Source organism: Peromyscus californicus, unplaced genomic scaffold (genome assembly GCF_007827085.1).
Source record: "Peromyscus californicus insignis strain IS unplaced genomic scaffold, ASM782708v3 Scaffold_12__1_contigs__length_115047231, whole genome shotgun sequence".
In the NCBI taxonomy this organism is placed as follows: Eukaryota; Metazoa; Chordata; class Mammalia; order Rodentia; family Cricetidae; genus Peromyscus; species Peromyscus californicus.
The window spans coordinates 85,342,662-85,359,773 of NW_026294413.1; the positions used below are offsets into that span (position 1 = coordinate 85,342,662).

The 17,112-nt window shown below is 45.8% G+C and overlaps 1 protein-coding gene across 2 annotated transcripts; it reads left to right on the forward strand.

The window, feature by feature from the left end:
• Positions 1-3,453: 3,453 nt before the first annotated feature.
• LOC128107586 (double homeobox protein B-like) lies at positions 3,454-16,719 on the forward strand. Of its 2 annotated transcripts, none has more exons than XM_052733638.1 (6): positions 3,454-6,491; positions 7,191-7,255; positions 7,912-8,066; positions 10,505-10,598; positions 11,664-11,809; positions 13,024-14,571. In XM_052733638.1, exons 2-6 carry the CDS (start codon positions 7,234-7,236, stop codon positions 13,657-13,659), a joined length of 1,053 nt encoding a protein of 350 aa, XP_052589598.1. In that variant the 5' UTR covers positions 3,454-6,491; positions 7,191-7,233; the 3' UTR covers positions 13,660-14,571. The 2 variants fall into 2 exon arrangements, 1 of the variants encoding a protein (XP_052589598.1); XR_008217144.1 differs by lacking the exon at positions 3,454-6,491 and adding an exon at positions 16,368-16,719 and having other exon boundaries at positions 6,590-7,255; positions 13,024-14,062.
• The last annotated feature ends 393 nt before the right edge of the window (positions 16,720-17,112 follow it).

Below are 17,112 nucleotides of genomic sequence, written 5' to 3' on the forward strand. Positions count from 1 at the left end.
AGCAAAATCCAGGAAAGGCGCAAAGCTACACAGAGAAACCCTGTCTCAAAAAACCGAGAGAGAGAGAGAGAGAGAGAGAGAGAGAGGGAGAGAGATCAGATGTTATTCTGATGGGTTTGCCTTTATAAGTCACGTGGCCTTTTTCCTTTGCTGCTCTTAATATTCTTTCTTTATTCTGTAGGTTTAGTTGTTTAATTATTATGTGGTGAGGAGACTTTTGGGGGGATCTAGTCTGTTTGGTGTTCTGTAGGCTTCTTGTATCTTCATAGGTATTTCCTTCTTTAAGTTGGGAAAGTTTTCTTCTATGATCTTGTTGAATATATTTTCTGTGCCTTTGAGTTGGTATTCTGCTCCTTCCTCTATCCCCATTATTCTTAGGTTTGGTCTTTTCATGGTGTCCCAGATTTCCTGGACATTTTGTGTTATGACTTTTTTTTTTTTTTTTTTGGTTTTTCGAGACAGGGTTTCTCTGTGTAGCTTTGCGCCTTTTCCTGGAACTCACTTGGTAGCCCAGGCTGGCCTTGAACTCACAGAGATCCGCCTGGCTCTGCCTCCCGAGTGCTGGGATTAAAGGCGTGCGCCACCACCGCCCGGCGTGTTATGACTTTTTTTGGCTTTGGTATTTTCTTTGACTGACGAATCTATTTCCATGATTGTATCCTCTACACCAGAGAGTATCTCTTCCATCTCGTGTATTCTGTTGGTACCAGATCTCATTATAGATGGTTGTGAGCCACCACGTGGTTGCTGGGTTTTGAACTCAGGACCTCTGGAAGAGCAGGCCATGCTCTTAATCTCTGACCCATGTCTCCAGCCCTTTTCCTCAATTTCATTTTTCATTTTTTCTTGAAAGGCCTCTAGCATCTTCATGATGCTATTCTTAAGGTCGCTTTCTTCTGCTTCTTCTTCCTTGTGATATTCAGGTCTTGCTGTTTGAGGAGAGCTAGATTCTGGTGATGCTGTATTGTTCTTTATGTTGTTGTATGTACTTCTGCCTTGACGTCTGTCCATCTCCTCCTCTAATAGGTATAAGAGGTGCCTGTGTCTGAGCAAGTTGCTGTTGGTCCACTTGTGTCTGTGTCTCAGGGGGTCCATCTGGGTCCTATCTTAGCTCTTGGTCTAACTAGAGCAGGTAGATTCTGTGTCTCAGGGAGCTTCTCTTGGGTCAACCCAAGCTAATTGATTCTGTGACTCATGGATCTGCTCTTGATCTTATCAGTGCTCTTGGTCCAGTCAGAGCTGACAGATTCTGTGTTTCCAGAAGCCTCTCTTGGTCCCATGAGAGGTGGCAGATTCTACTTCTCAGAAACCCACTCTTGGTCTAATGAGGGCTGGCAGATTCCCTGTCTCCTGAGGTTACTCTTGGTCCAATGACAGCTCCTTGTCCAATGAGAGCTCTCTCTTTAGGTCCGAAAAGAGCTAGGGGTTGGTTTCCAAGCCTCAGGAAGTGGCTGGGGTCTTGGGCAGATGGGTATGGGGGCAGGGCATGTAGATTGCAGGGTCCGCTGGGGGTGTCTTGGTGAAGGGGGGCCTTCCCGAAGGAGCCCTGCCTGCTGGCCGGCAACTGGGGCCGAGTTGGGTGCACAGCCAGTGCTCTTAACCTCGGGCTATCTCTCCAGCCCCAGGACAATCTCTTATCTGAGCTCCCATAAAATAAAAATGAGTTACATACTTCCAACACACAGTGATGCAAAACAGACATTTTCATCCAAAGGGGGAAAATGGGGTCATAGTAAGAAATGACTGGACCAAAGCTGGACTAAAACCCAGCAGGAAAACATCGAATTCTATAGCTCCATGTGGGACACCTGGGGCCGTGATGGAATTTCCTGCCCTTCAAAGGGCTGGGATTGAGCCATGGCTCCTCCTCCGCTGCCTTCAGCACAGTTAGGCTGGCTCCATGCCTCTTATTGGCATCTCCAGCACACAAGAGCTTCATTTTCACAGCTTCATGCAATGGACTCTCAGGATCTCTTTGGCAGGACTCTGACTCTGCCCTGTTTTGCCTGGCATTAGCAGTTCTCTGGAATCATGCTGTGAGACGCCACGCTTAACCCCTTCAGCCGTGTATCTTTCATGCCTCCAAAACGAAAACCATGTTAACAAGCTGCCAGGTTCTTCATTGGACCACAGTTGCATTGGAATTTGTATGAAGCATCTATGTAGGGATGTACTTTTTTTTAAAAACAGGGACCCTTTCAACATTCCCAGATTAGGTGCTATCTCTCCAAGTTAATTTGCGTTTTCGTGTCGGTCTTACTCTCAGAATACCTTTTCTGCTGTTTCAGGTCAGGGCACCAGATCTCTCCCCTCTTCCCCTGGTATATGTATGTATGTGTGGTATGATGCAAAATTGTGTGGGCAAACATGTGAGTGGGTATACATGCGTGTGTGTCTTCATGCATTTGGAAGCCCAAGGTTGATGTTGGGCATCATCCTACAGTGATCTGCACAGGACAGTACATTAAGGAAGGTTATTTAAGAAGATTACTGTGCGCCGGGCGGTGGTGGTGGTGGTGGTGGTGGTGGTGGTGGTGGTGGTGGTGCACGCCTTTAATCCCAGCACTCGGGAGGCAGAGGCAGGCAGATCTCTGTGAGTTGGAGGCCAGCCTGGGCTACAGAATGAGTTCCAGGACAGCCAAGGTTACACAGAGAAACCCTGTCTGGAAAAAACAAAAACAAACAAATAAACAAAAAAGATGAGAAAGGAATACTAGGAAAATGACAGAGATATGAATATGAATTAAAATTTTAAAGTACGGGTACAGTTAGAGATAAAAGAGAAAGAAAAAATCAAAATATCAATAAAATAAAGTAGAAACATAAAATAGTACAAAGAAAAAAAGTGAGGGGGCAAACCCAGAAACTTCCTTCTGGGTTCTTTTAGTACTTTTAGAATCTGCCAGATGGTGGGAGGGTGCTGAGTCAGTGCTGAAACCTGTGGAAAGCTTCCTGCTTATGCGGAGGGGGTCTGCCTTGGTCAAGGGTGGGCTGCGAGGTCAACTAGCTTCCCTTCCCTGGCAGCTGCTGCTGGCCACAGTAAGCTTTGCAGCCTGTGGGCCAGGCAGCTTTCCAACCCCTAGACGCCCACCCCTTAGATTTGCCCATCCATCAGTGGCAAATGTCCAAGCCTAGGGGTGTCCCCGGAGTGTATCAGAGTGGGGAATCAAGGAGTGCTGATTTCTTCACGGGGGGTGCGGGGGGGGGGTGGCAAGCTGCCTGCCTGGTTCCGAGCACGCAGCCCCAGCTCAGCAGCAAACCTCTATGTTGGAAATGGAGCCATCTGCCAGCTCTTGGGCTCTTGGCGCTTTGTTTCATTAGGCGGCCGACCAGAGGCAACTCCAGAGGCCGAGAAATCCGCCAGCCAGGACTTGGATCTCTCTGTGTCTTTGCTGGGATCCACGGGCTATGGGGCCTGCTCTCAGCTCTCAGGGAGGGGCGCCCCCGCCGAGCTCCCGCCCCTAAAACTTCCCAGCCCGCCCATGTCCGACCCTCGGTCTTTGCCTCTGCGCCTGGTAACGGTCAGCCTCTCTAACTCTGTGGTGGAGTGGCCCTGTGCTCGCTGACTTGTGATTGTTCCTTGTTTTCGGAGTCCCAGAGTAGCCTAGTCTCAAACAATAGGTCCTTTCTCCACTAGGCATCTGGTAGAGCACTGCACTCCTGAAACACCGGGTTGGGTTAGGGGTTTGGATGCAGGGACTGGATGCAGGATTGCTTCTCCGCAGCTAGCGGGGCCCCACCGGAGGAGGCATTGTCTCCCCTCCCCCAACTGGATTAAAGCTTGTGAGAACTGTGGGTTTATCCTGCAGCTGGGACTGCCAGTCTTTTGTCACCAGAGCTGACAGGCTTACGCGTGGCTGGGGCTCCTGCTCTTCTTTCCCCCTGCGGGGATTGGGACGGCAGATTGCTTCCGTCTGTCCTTGCCAGAGCCTTTCTGTTTTCTCATCCCTTTTCATCTGTCCTGTTGCTTCTTTCTGATGCGCTTCCTTTCTTTCTGTCCCGGGAATACGGTCTGTCCTTTGTTACCCTGACTCTTCTATCCCGGAGTTGCATGGAGGAAGCGTCCAGTCCGCCATCTTACCCCAGAAAGCAAAGCATTTTTCTCTTCTGATACAGTGGGGAAGGGGGTTTGTGGAGAGGGGAGAGGAGGAGACTACGAAGGTGACGAGGTAGTATCAGTGGGAAGCCAAGTTGCTGCTGGAGAGATGTTTTCCACATCCTTCAGTTTGAGATGCGATTCCCCTAATTAGGTAATTTCTGCTGCCTGACTAGAGCACCTAGGCTAGATTCTCCATCTCTTCTTCATTTGCAAATGCATAGGGCATCAGGGGCTACTGGGTTTTCCCTTACTTTACCATATGGGCAGGATCCTGTGGGTCTAGATAGTCTTTTTTTTTCCCCACACACATATTTTTTCATTAGTTTAGCCACGTGCTTTTTTGGACCTAACACTGGTATCATACAGAGATATCTGTAGCCCACTCCATAAAGGTTAATTAATGCAACTGATTTCATTTAGCTACAGGGGCTCCCAATTTGTTTGTTTTTTTCTTTGTTATCTTAAATACTTTTTTAAGTGAAAACAACAATGTATTTTATGCCAAGCCACAAGAATATATCTTGTCAACAAAACACATTTTTAACAATATGTGCATATTGAAATGTGACTTTTGGCTGCAGTCAATAGAAAATTGGCAATATTAAATGTTCAGTAAACAGTTTTGAAAAATTAACGTCTGACTATAATGTAAAACAAACTAGAAAGCTTGATGGTGGAATACCTAGACTTTATAGGATCGGTGGAGATGTGTGTGATGGTTAAAATGATCATCGCCTCTACAGGGTCTGGGCTCACTTAGAGGTAAGCCTCCTGGCACACCTGTGAGTTATCTTGATTAGGTTAATTGGGGTGGGAAGACCCACTTTCAAAACGGGCCACTGCATTCCTGGGACTTGGGCTTGGGTCCTGGACTGCACTGAAAAGCAGAAAGCTAGCTGAACAGCAACAACCTTGGCCATCTTCTTCCTGACTTCGGAAACAATGTGACCGGCTGCTTCAGGCTCGTGCTGCCTTGACTGCCCTGCATGGTGGACTGACTGTGCCCTGGAACTGTGAGCCTGAATGTACCCTTCCTTTCTTACACTGCTTTTTTTTTCATCGGGGTATTTTATCACAGCTGGAAAAGGAACTAAGACAGTTTGTTTCTCAGATGCCCTGAGCCGATCAGCCTTTCTAAAGCATGAACTGTCTTTTTCTTTAGTGGCAGGGACAGCTGAAATGAGTTCTCATGAGCAGTTTTAATTCCACTGTTACTTTCCACAGAGACACGACAGCTATACCAACTTGGCATGCCTATGCCTCGTCTAAGCTATTCTTAGATGCAAATAAAGACAGCAGCAAGGTCATACTTATTTCTAACTTTCTATAACTCGCCCTGAACACATTTACTCAGAAGGACAAGGTTCTTGGGTGAGGTTTAGTCTCTTCTTTCCATACATTGAATGTGGGTGTATAAAGTTGTTATTTATTCATTTACTCATTCATTTATTTATGTGTGTATCAGGCAGGCACATTCATGCCATGGTATAGGTGGAAGTCAGGGGACATCTTGTGGGAGTTGGCTCTCTCCTCCTACCCTGTGGGGTCTAGGAATTGAACTCAGATCCTCAGGGCTTGGCAACAAGCACCCCTCCCTACCCTCACTGGCCTCTGAAGTTAATCGTTATTAGTGTATCTTGTATTAGATGATGATGGGATAAAAGAAGGAAATGAAAGTATTTTGCGAGTGTGTCTGTATGCATGCTCATAAGGCTTGTGTGTATAATGCACATGCATCCCCCTGTGTAGTAGCAGGGCCAGCCAGGGAAGAAGAGGGAAGCAGGCTGGACCTCTCATGCCCGGGCTGCACCGCCAGCTAGCTCTCTATTGTTGATATCCTGCAGATGAGTGCCAGCTTTACCGTTTTCTCTTCCTCCTTACCAAGTCAGCCCCACCCATACTGGATAGTCTGCCTTACGTGAAGTCATCTAGTTTTACTCTTTAACCACATGTGCCAAATACATCCGCAGCACACCCGCACTAAGGTTGAGTCGGTATACTAGAGAGCTTAGGCTGGCCAATTGAATGTACAGACAGATCGGCCAGGACAGAATAAAGAAGTTAAATGTGTTTCAGCAGAAGATGAGAAAAATTTGAAAAAATATGAAACAAGGGGAGACTCCTAATATATTAAAGAATATGGTCACGTCAAGGTAATTAGGAAATAAAACAACCTGAAATGAATTGTAGGGGCTGAGGCTGTAGCTCAGGGCGTTTACCTAGCCTGTTTGAGACTGGGTTCCATCCTGAGCACAGCAAATGATGGAGATGAAATAATGTACAGGTACAGTCCAGAGAGCTCAGAAATAAAACCATATGTGGAAAAGTGTTAGGATAGATGCAAAATTACCCAGAAGAGTCTGTACTTTTGCTCCAAATTCAACTTCTTTGTGTAAGTAATTACTTCAAATTCCTCATGTGGGGGTTGGGGATTTAGCTCAGTGGTAGAGCACTTGCCTAGCAAGCACAAGGCCCTGGGTTCGATCCTCAGCTCAAAAAAAAAAAAAAGAAAAGAAAAATTCCTCGTGTGGCTCTGTTAGTCAACGTTACGTTGCTCTAACAAGTGGTCCAGAGAGACAGGTTGAAGGAGGAAGAAGAACTCATTTCTTGCTCACTGGTTCAGAGGTCTATCTGTGGTCACTGGGGTCCACTGCTGTGGATCTGATCAGGCAGCATATCAGACAGTGAGTCTCAGGCTGTTTATCTTGGAGATAAGGTAGCAGAGAGGGAGGGTGACCGGAACGCAGCAGCAGGGCCACGGCCTTTCCTTTGAAGTCACACAGTCTTAGCCGCCCTCCAAAGGAGTCCCAGCCTTCACAGTTCATCACCTGTTAAGAGTCTTCCGAATGTCAGTCCTTCCAAGGGTTAAACCTGTGATTAGCTCAGCGGGTGATCTAATCTCGTCTGGGAACACCCCAGACACACCCAGAGGCGGGTCCACTAATCTCCTGGCAACCTCTTAATCCAATCAAGTTGACAATCAAGATTTACCACAGTGCTGTTGCATATTTAATGAGGGATTAAAGCAACAGGTATTTAAGGATGGGTGGGCCACTGTGGGCTATGACAAACCCTGTGTCTTTGTGAGCAGCGCAGTTGGGTCACTTGCCTCGTGGGATCCTGGTGACTCCAGTATGGATCTAAGCTGCCCTTTTGGTATGTTCTATCTCTGTTCATTCCTGTGGCAGTGCCAAAGGCCTCCTTTGTTTCCCCAGACCTCAGGACTTTTATATCATAATTCTGATTTTTTACGTTGTATGAGGGAGAGGGAGAGAGCTGGGTTTTGGTGACAATTTGGGTGGGTAGATGGATGAGCATTTTGAAATTCTTGGAACTTCCAATTTGCAGTGATGGCTAGGGCTCTTACAAAGGAGGCTTCTACTTAAGACTTTTAAAGTTGACACTTTGGATGAAGAGAAAATTAAGTACCCAATGTTTCACTTTATTAAAACATGTCATTTATCCCAAAGTTCAACTTTTGTATAATAATCTAATTTAACCTTTCATTTTTTTTTTAAAAAATATGTACTTGTTTCGTTAATTTGCATGTTCTAGTTCTCATGGCTGTGTTTTCATGCACTGTTGTGGAATTTCTGCCATTTCTTGCTTTTAGTCTAACATGATTATCATTTTTTCTAAAATCTATGTTTACACCTGTGCATGTCCTTATTGGCTTGGCTTCAGATATATCCCTAAAGTAAAAGCACATAGTCATCCCTGTGTGTCTGGGCTTTCAGCATGAAGCACACAAAGCAGGAGTTCATGCTAGGAAAGATGTCTGTCTCACGTCTTTGTCTATGGTTCTTTGCTAGGCCTACTGGGAAAAGAAGTCCGGAGGAGGAGAATTGTTCTGAACCAGAAGCAAAAGGACACTCTTCGTGCATGGTTTCAAAAGAATCCCAATCCGGATTTAGCTACCAGGGGACTTTTGGCTAAGGAAGTGGGCATCTCAGAGTCTCAAATTATGGTAGGTGTTAGGTTGAGAGCCTGTCTCTCGGAGTAAAGGTAAAGAGTGTCAGCATTTAGGCATCTGTACTGGCCTGCCCTTAGGGTCCTGACAGGATAGACCTCAGCAGCAGCCACTAAGAGCACCTCTGTGCACATTCACTGTTTCCTTGTAAAAGATGGGCCTTGTACACATCCGTCTCCTTCTCTTTCTTCACTTTCGTCCCCAGGGAGTGGTCTCTGCCCACTTTACTCCTTCTCTTTCCTCCCCTCAATAAATCTCCATGTGGGTGCTGTTGTATGGTTTGACTCCTTCGGACTATTTTTAAAACATAAAAAAGAGCAAAGCTAGGCTAAAATTTGGGCGATTCTCATAGACGGGCTATATTTTGCTAAGTTTATTCCATATGTAATGGGAAGATAAAACAGAAACGCTGCATATGTTTTATTGGAGGAAATATTGGTCGTGAGCCTGCGCTGTTGGGAAAGGATAACCAGCTCACGGTTTCCCACATAGGGGATAATGAAACCAGTATCTAGAGAATTACAGAATATAAAAAATTATGGGGTTGGGGATTTAGCTCAGTGGTAGAGCGTTTGCCTAGCAAGCGCAAGGCCCTGGGTTCAGTCCTCAGCTCCGGGAGAAAAAAAAAAAAAGAGAAATTATGTCATCAGCTTAGTAATATAGAACCTTTAAGGAATGACATTACCATCTGTGAACACATAGGGAAGTTGAGACCTCATGAAAATAGCTGGTTTGTAGGCTACTGCTTTTTTTTATCCCTTATTCTTTTCTCACTTATTTATTAATAGTTCTAAATTAGTTAATTTTTTTTTATCTGAATCATCCTCTCTGAATAACTTCTCTTATTCCCTCGCAGTCCCTCTGGGCATCTTCACTGTCCCTTCCCCCTGTCATCTTCTATCCTTTTATTCCCCCCCCCCCCCCCCCCCCCCCCCCCCGACAGGGTTTCTCTGTGTAGCCCTGGCTGTCCTGGAACTCACTGTCCTGGTTGGCTTCAAACTCACATCTGCCTGCCTCTGCCTCCGGAGTGTGAATGCTGGGCTTACGGGTCTGTACAGGAGTCTTGCTCTGTAGCCCAAGCTAGCCAGGGCCTCGAACTATTAAAACTGCCTGCCTCTGCCGATCTGGGATTAAAGGCGTGCCACCACAGCTCTTTCTCTGCTTCCTCTTTTTCTTACCCTGTCTCTCCTCTCTCCTCTTGCTCTTCTATAATCTCAAGTGTCATTTACATACAAGCACTGTGTAAAATTCTCTATGGTTTATTTTCATAAAATTGCTGATGGGGTAGACAAAGATGAGCTGGAGTAGTACACTGTGTAGTTTTGTCAAGTGATTTGATATTTAAACGAGGGAAGAGAAACCTTTAAACTTTTCGAGGTGGAGGAAGTGAGTTCAAGTTTCTGTCCTTGATGCATAATCGTTTGGTATAATGACTCAAATCTTTGGAAATCCTGGAAAGAGGAAAATTTTCTTAGGTCCTGATAAACTCTCCAGGTATGGGAGATGGTTGACACAATAATGCTAATGAAATTGTTCTATATGGGCACACCTGGTGACTGGGTACCCGAGAGAGGCAAACTAATGAAATTGTTCTATGTGGGCACACCTGGTGGCAGTACCCGAGAGACTGGGACTGATGGAAAAGTTCAGAACCTTGTAGGGTGTTGATGGCTTGAGGACATTTATCTCTACTCATTAGTTGGAAGCCTCCAGCTGTTCATAAGGCTTTAATTTGAAAACTTATTTTGAATACCAGATCTGGAAAACATGAAGAGCCTTATGAGAACACAGCTTGGAATTGGTGTTTTAGGATTTTAAGGCCTATGCCTAGCAACTCAGTTAATAATAATAAATGGTTGTCATTAAGGTTGAAGATGTTAGAGTGAAGTATCAGGTTGTCCAAAGAAAATACTCAGAAATAACTCTGCTCTCAGTGGCTGCAGCTGGGGTTATATATCTTGTTAGGACCCTAAGGGCAGGCCAATACAGAAGCCTAAATGCTAACAGCCCTGGCTGTCCTCAAACTCATAGAGATCTGTTTGCCTCTGCCTCCCGAGTGCTGGGATTAAAGGCGTGCGCCACCATGCCTGGCTGGTAATTATTTTCAAAGATTAAGTCCGTATGTATTGCACATTGTGAGATGATATTTGCTAAGAAGAGGGGGCCCAGAAATTAGAAATTAGCATTGAATACTTCACCTACTTAACAAGTATGAGATGTATGTATGCGCGTGCTCGTGGCAGAGGGGTGGGGAGCAAGAGCGAGGCTGGGTGTGGAATTTCCTGTATCTCAGATAAACTTAACAATACCAATAACTGAACTATACCTTCTCTTATGGACATGGTCTCAAGGGCAGATGCCCAATCAGTTTGGAGTGAGCTGGACTGCAGATCACAGCTGCATCCTGTTTCCTCTCATTTTCTTTCTCCACATAGACTTGGTTTCAGAAGCACAGAAAAATACAGAAACAAGTGGAGTTTGATTCTTCTTCTGAAGACAGCCAAGCCCAGGGACGGAATAAACCTAAAGGTAAGACCCACAAGTTCAAATAGAACCCCTCCATTGATTTCTTTGGGAGTATAAACAACTGTGTGTTATGGAGAAATATTCTGTAAAGAAAGCTTAGGCCAGGGACCGACTACAGCATATTCTGGGCATGCTAGGGTCAGAGATAGAGACTTTGTCTCACTGGGTGTGGTAGCTGTGACCCAGCCGTGGGAGGGGAAAGTTAGAGGATCAAGAAAGATCAAGGTCGGCGGGCGGGCGGCGGCGGCGGTGGTGGTGGTGCACGCCTTTAATCCCAGCACTTGGGAGGCAGAGGCAGGCCGATCTCTGTGAGTTCGAGGCTAGCCTGGTCTCCAAAGCGAGTTCCAGGAAAGGCATGAAGCTACACAGAGAAACCCTGTCTTAAAAAAAACAAAAATAGCCGGGTGGTGGTGGCGCACGCCTTTAATCCCAGCACTCGGGAGGCAGAGGCAGGCGGATCTCTGTGAGTTCGAGGCCAGCCTGGACTACCAAGTGAGTTCCAGGAAAGGCGCAAAGCTACACAGAGAAACCCTGTCTCGAAAAAACCAAAAAAAAAAAAAAAAAAAAAAAAAAAAAAAAACAAAAATAAAAAAGAAAGATCAAGGTCAGTCAGGTGGTGGGGCACGCCTTTAATCCCAGCACTGGGAGGCAGGCGGATCTCTGTGAGTTCAAGGCCAGCCTGGTCTACAAAGCGAGATCCAGGACAGGCACCAAAACTACACAGAGAAACCCTGTCTTGGAAAAACCAAAAAAAAAAAAAAAAAAAAAAAAAAAAAAGATCAAGGTCATCTCTGGTTATTTAGAGAGTTTGAGTCTAGCCTGGGCTACAACAAGAAAAGCTTCTCTTCCCTTATTTCCAATGCTGTTTAGTGATGCTGTATCTTGTCACCTTTGGGGTTTCATCTCAGGGACAAGATAGGTTAAGGAGGTCCTTGGTGGTATGGGGTGGAGCATATTCTAAGAGTAAAAGTGGTCAGAACAATATTCAAAATGTTGAGTTTTTTTTTTTTCAAGTTTGAATGTGAAAACTGACTTGCAAACCCTGATGTGTGTCTATGTTTTGATTAGTTAAAGAACCTGGGAGGAGCCGGACACATTTTACAAAGGTGCAGATTGATACTCTAATTGCAGCTTTCAAGATTAATCGATTCCCCGGGATTGTTACCAGGGAAAAGCTGGCTGAAGAAACAGGCATCCCCGAATCCAGAATTCATGTACGTCGCACAGGTCCTCTGTCTCTGATAGTCCACTTGTCCTTACTGCCAGCTGCTTTCCTTCTGAGCTGTTGCTGGACAAACACGGGTTATTTGGGGGGTGTCCCCTCTGCTCTAGAGATGGGATGTAGACACTTGGTGTTGAAAGTGACACTCTGGAGAGTCTCAACAGACCTGTGGAAGCATAGGAAGTAATAACAGCTAGCAGGGTGGTGGTGGCACACACCTTTAATCCCAGCACTTGGGAGGAGGCAGAAGCAGGTAGATTTCTGTGAGCTGAAGGACAGCCAAGACTATTTCACAGAGAAAACCTGTCTCAAAAAAAAAAAAAAAAAACAGGAAAGGAAAGAAGGGAGGGAGGGAGGAGGAGGAAGAAAGGAAGAAGGAAAGAAGGGAAAATTGGGAAAACTGGAATTCACACCTGTTTTGAGAACACAGTCTTTGTTAGTATTTCTAGCCCTCAAAAATATTGGAAATGCAGTACCAGAGGACGAGGGCGTTGTCCTGTGTGTTAGGATGTTAGTTAGCACCCAGACCCTCTAGGCACAGGATGCCTGCATACCTAGCCCTCAGCTCACCTCTGACTGTAACCGGAGAAATTTAGAACACTGCCTGCATAGTTTGAGAATCCCTGTTCTTTGTATATTGTGGAGATTGACAGCGTGCTTCTGAAGCATGTCCTTAGATAATCCCATCAGCCATTGTGTTTCCATGCCTTCTGGGAGTTCCATGTTCTTAGATGCTCCTTGGTGGGCAGGCAGACATTCACCCTGCTTTTGAGAACTTCTTTCCTGAATCAGTGTGGGGAATCAGAGGGGTGGATCCTAAATCTTCTACCTTTTCAACCACGATGTTATTTTACCCATGGCCATGTGCCGTGACTTACCTAATCTTGACTGTCAACTTAATTAGGTTGAGAAACACTGAAGATTAGTGAAGTCATCTCCAGGTGTGTCGGGGAGCTGAGGCGTTCCCAGAGCGCATTAGATCCGAAGACCTCTGAGCTAGTCGCTGCAAAGAATCTGTTCAAAATATGAATGGGCTGTTGGGTGGTGGTAGAGATGTGGAATGTGGGGTCTAGTTGGAGGAAGTGAAGTACCAGGAACCTGCATTTGAAGGGTTCAGTCATTGTGCCCTTGTTATTCTGCTTAGCAAATCATAAGAATCAGGTGGAATGACTTCTGCTATTCAGGACTTTTTTGTGTGTGTTTTAGATATGGTTTCAGAATCGGAGAGCTCGGCACCCAGACACCGAACAGGGTACTCAGGCAACTGCTCAGCTGCCTCAGAACAGCCAGTGCCCTGCCCTGAAGACTACTGATCAACCTCCTTCTGCAACGCTCACCAGCAGCTTGTCAGTTACACCAGCCTTTTCTCCACCCGACACACAATCTAGTCCTTTGGACCTCTCTAGGGGCGGTCAGAAGCAGTTATCAAGGACCACAGTACCACAGCCATCCCAGGTTGTACAGGGAAGGGGTGATAGTCCAAGTTCCTCAGTGTTTAATGGCCACTTATCACCGGTAATAACTCGAGGACTGGAGGGCTTCCATCCTCAGGCTCCTTTATGGCTCCCAATCCAAGAAAGATGTCAAGATCCCAGTGAGAACAGTGGTCGGACTGTCCCACCTTTAGACGATTCTACGCAGGCTCCAGCTGTCAATCAACTGGACCAGAAAGACTTTGCCTTTCTGCAGCACTGGGATGAATGGTTCCAACTGATGCTTGCTGAATGGATACCTGACAAAGAATACTGGTCTCCTGGGAAATCTGAGCTACATCCATGGCAGATGCAGCTTCAGCAGCCTGCCAGTCTACCTCATCAAGCAGACAAAATTCCACAGCAGTAGGGTTAAGCCTCAAGCCATTTCTATTAATTTCCACTGAACATGGCTTCATCTTTTCACATCCAGGCCCACCTGTGGATGACTGTGCATGGCTTGGAGAGCGTCTCAGAAGATTTTCAGGTTCTTTTTCACAGAGGGAGAAGTTTTATCAGTGACACAAATTCAGGAGACTGTCAAGATCCTAATCCAGGACATCTGGCCTTGGGTTTGAAATCAGGGGATATAGTGAAGAATAAATATAACCGAATCATGGAACTAGTTCAATTCAGTGAACAGCATAAACCACTTGGACACAGAAAGGAGCAGCGATTTTTATTTTTAATTTATTTTTGAGATCTGGTCTCACTTTTATTCAGGCTGGTTTTGAGCTCCCATGCCGCCTCTTCCTGAATAGCTGGCACTACAGGTATATGCCTCCATATCTGGCTTGGTTTTGATTTTAATTATGATTTTAAAAAAAAGTTTGTTGGGCGGCGGTGACACACCCCTTTAATCCCAGCACTCGGGAGGCAGAGGCAGGTGGATCTCTGTGAGTTCGAGGCCAGCCTGGTCTATAGAGCAGGCACCAAAACTGCACAGAGAAACCCTGTCTTGAAAAACCAAAAAGAAGAAAAAAACTGTTAAAAATCTGTTTCATTTGTTATTGGCTATGTTTTGAATCTGAAGTGTCCTCTACGAGCTCATTTTAGATGCTTGCCTCTCAGCTGGTGGTGTTATTTGAGTCTGTGGAGCTTTTAGGAGGTGGGTTCTGACCAGCAGAAGTAGGCCAGGGGTGGGTCTTTGGAAGTTATACTCACCACACGACCAGCATTCACCACATGGTGCCTCTGCCCAGACCAACTCATTTCCCCATGCCTTTCTGTAACAGTGGACTGAAACACCCCGATAAGAACCCAAATAAACCATTCTTCTCGAGTTGCTTCGAGTAGATGTTTTGGTAAAAGTCACTAATACTTACTGGTTACCAGTCACTCACTCTGTATGGTACAGTGGTGCTAACTATATTATTACTAGCCACGGGCCAGTACACACCAGTAACGTTCATCTTGCAACCTGTGACTCGACACTCGTTCAAGTCACTCGAGCAACCATAACAATGCCACAGACGGCATGTCTCGAGCCACAGAAAAGGTGTATTTCCACAGCTGTAGAGGTCAGGAGTCCGTTTGCCAGGTACTTGTAGCTCTGGGTGGGGCAGAGGCTCTTCGGGGTTTGGGGATTTCTGAGGACTCAGTCTTCACATAACTTGTGCTCTGTGCACGATTGCATCTCGTCTCTGCTTTGAAGGGTCCTACACATATGACCTCTCTTAATGTTGATTACATGCGTATTTAAAGATCTTATCTGTGGACATACTCCTTTTCCCTTTGCCTTAAGGCTTCATCATATGCTTAGCTCTTGACACTAGTGAACACCGCGACCTCCTATTTTCCCCTTTCCTGGCCCCTGGCAGCCACAATTCTACTGTGTGTGCGTGCATGTGTGTGTGTGTGTGTGTGTGTGTGTGTGTGTGTGTGTGTGTGTGTGTAGTGAGGGTGGGGTGAAGGCCAGAGGTTGATGTCCAGTGTCTTCCTCTTTCTCCATTGTAATCCACATTTTCTTTTGAAAAGATTTTATCTTTTATTTTTTTAAGATTTATTTATTTATTATGTATACAGTGTTCTGCCTGCACGCTGGAAGAGGGAACTGGATCTCATTGTAGATGGTTGTGAGCCACCATGTGGTTCCTGGGAATTGAACTCAGGACCTCTGGAAGAGCAGCCAGTGCTCTTAACCCCTGAGCCATCTCTCCAGCCCAAGATTTTATAATGTGTGTGTGTGTGTGTGTGTGTGTGTGTGTGAGAGAGAGAGAGAGAAAGAGAGAGAGAGAGAGAGAGAGAGAGAGAGAGAGAGAGAGAGAGAGAAGGAGGGAGAGAGGGAGGGAGGGAGAGAGGGAGGGGAGAGAGGAGGGGAGGGAGAGAGGAGGGGAGGGAGAGAGGAGGGGAGGGGTTATGGTCCCAAGAGGGCAGGTAGCTGTGGAGGCCTGGGGTATTAGATGCTCTGGATCTAGAATTCCAGGCAGTTGTGGGCCCTTGGTGCTAGAACCAAGCTTGAGTCCTCTGGAAGAGCAGTATTTGCTCTTGCCCACTGAGCCGTCTTGGCAGCCCCTCTACCTTATTCTGTGAGACAGGGTCTCGTGCTGGGCCTGGAGCTTGCTGATTGATTGAGATAGACTGGCCGGCTAGCCCCCGCTGTTGAGCAACACTGGCTAGCTCCAGGGATCTTCCTGCTTCTGTCTCCAGCCCAAGGATTCCAGATGTGCTTGGCACCTGGCTTTTTCACACAGGGGCTGGAGAGCCAAACTCAGGGCTTCATGTTTGCATGACAAGAATTTTACCAAGGGGCCAACTCCTCAGCCCCGAGTTTGGCTACTCTAGGTCCCTCAGATAGGCGGATTCATACACTATTTGCTTTTTGTAGTCAACTTACTTTTATTGGCATAATAATCTCAAGGTGTATTATTTGGGAACCTGTGTCAGGATGTCCTTCCCCCCCGCAAGGATAAATAATTTGCACTATACATGTATTCCACATTTTGTCCACCAATGGACAAGGTTGTCCTACAGACATTGGAAATGATGTTGTAAGGAATGACAAACTGCGGATAACTTTGAGATCCGATTCTTTTACATACTGCATAAAGACCGTCCTTCATTGGCCTTTCTTTCTAGGTGATTCTCCTCGGTTGCGTCATGCTGAAAATCAATATGAACCATCAGAGCTGGGTCCTGGGATGTCTATATAAGCTGTCATACTGGTCTCCATAGTGACTCCATCATTTTATATTTCCACCACCAGTGTGCAAGGGTCATTTATTTACACCCTCCCCAGTGCCCGTTAGTTCTTGTTGCTTTGGTGGTGGCTGTTCTAATGGGTGAGAGGTGGAAACTCATTCTCCATTTGACTTGGGGTTCTCCTAATGGTGCTGGGTATCTCTTCATGTAGTTACTCAGATCTGCTCACTACTTAAGGAAGTGTTTGTTGAATTCTAAGCATTTAAAATATATACTGTTTTAAAAAGTATTTTATGTGTAAATGGTTTGCCTTCATGCATGTATGTGCACCATGTACATGCCTGATCCTCATCTGGAATTGTAGTTACAGATGGTTGTGAGCTACCATGTGGGTAACTAGGAACTGAACCTAGAAACTTTTCAATAACAAGTGCTCTTAACCACTGAGCCATCTCTTCAGCCCTCTTAAAATTATATTCTCTCTATTAGTCTCTTCCCAGATGTGATTTGCAAACGTCTTCTCCCATTCCATAACTTGCTTTTTCACCATGCTGTGTGCTTTGAGGGTCATGAATTTTAATTATGTATCTGTGTGTTCCTCCATGCTGGAGATTGAACTGAAGATCTTTTTTTTTTTTTGGTTTTTTGAGACAGGGTTTCTCTGTGTAGCTTTGCACCTTCT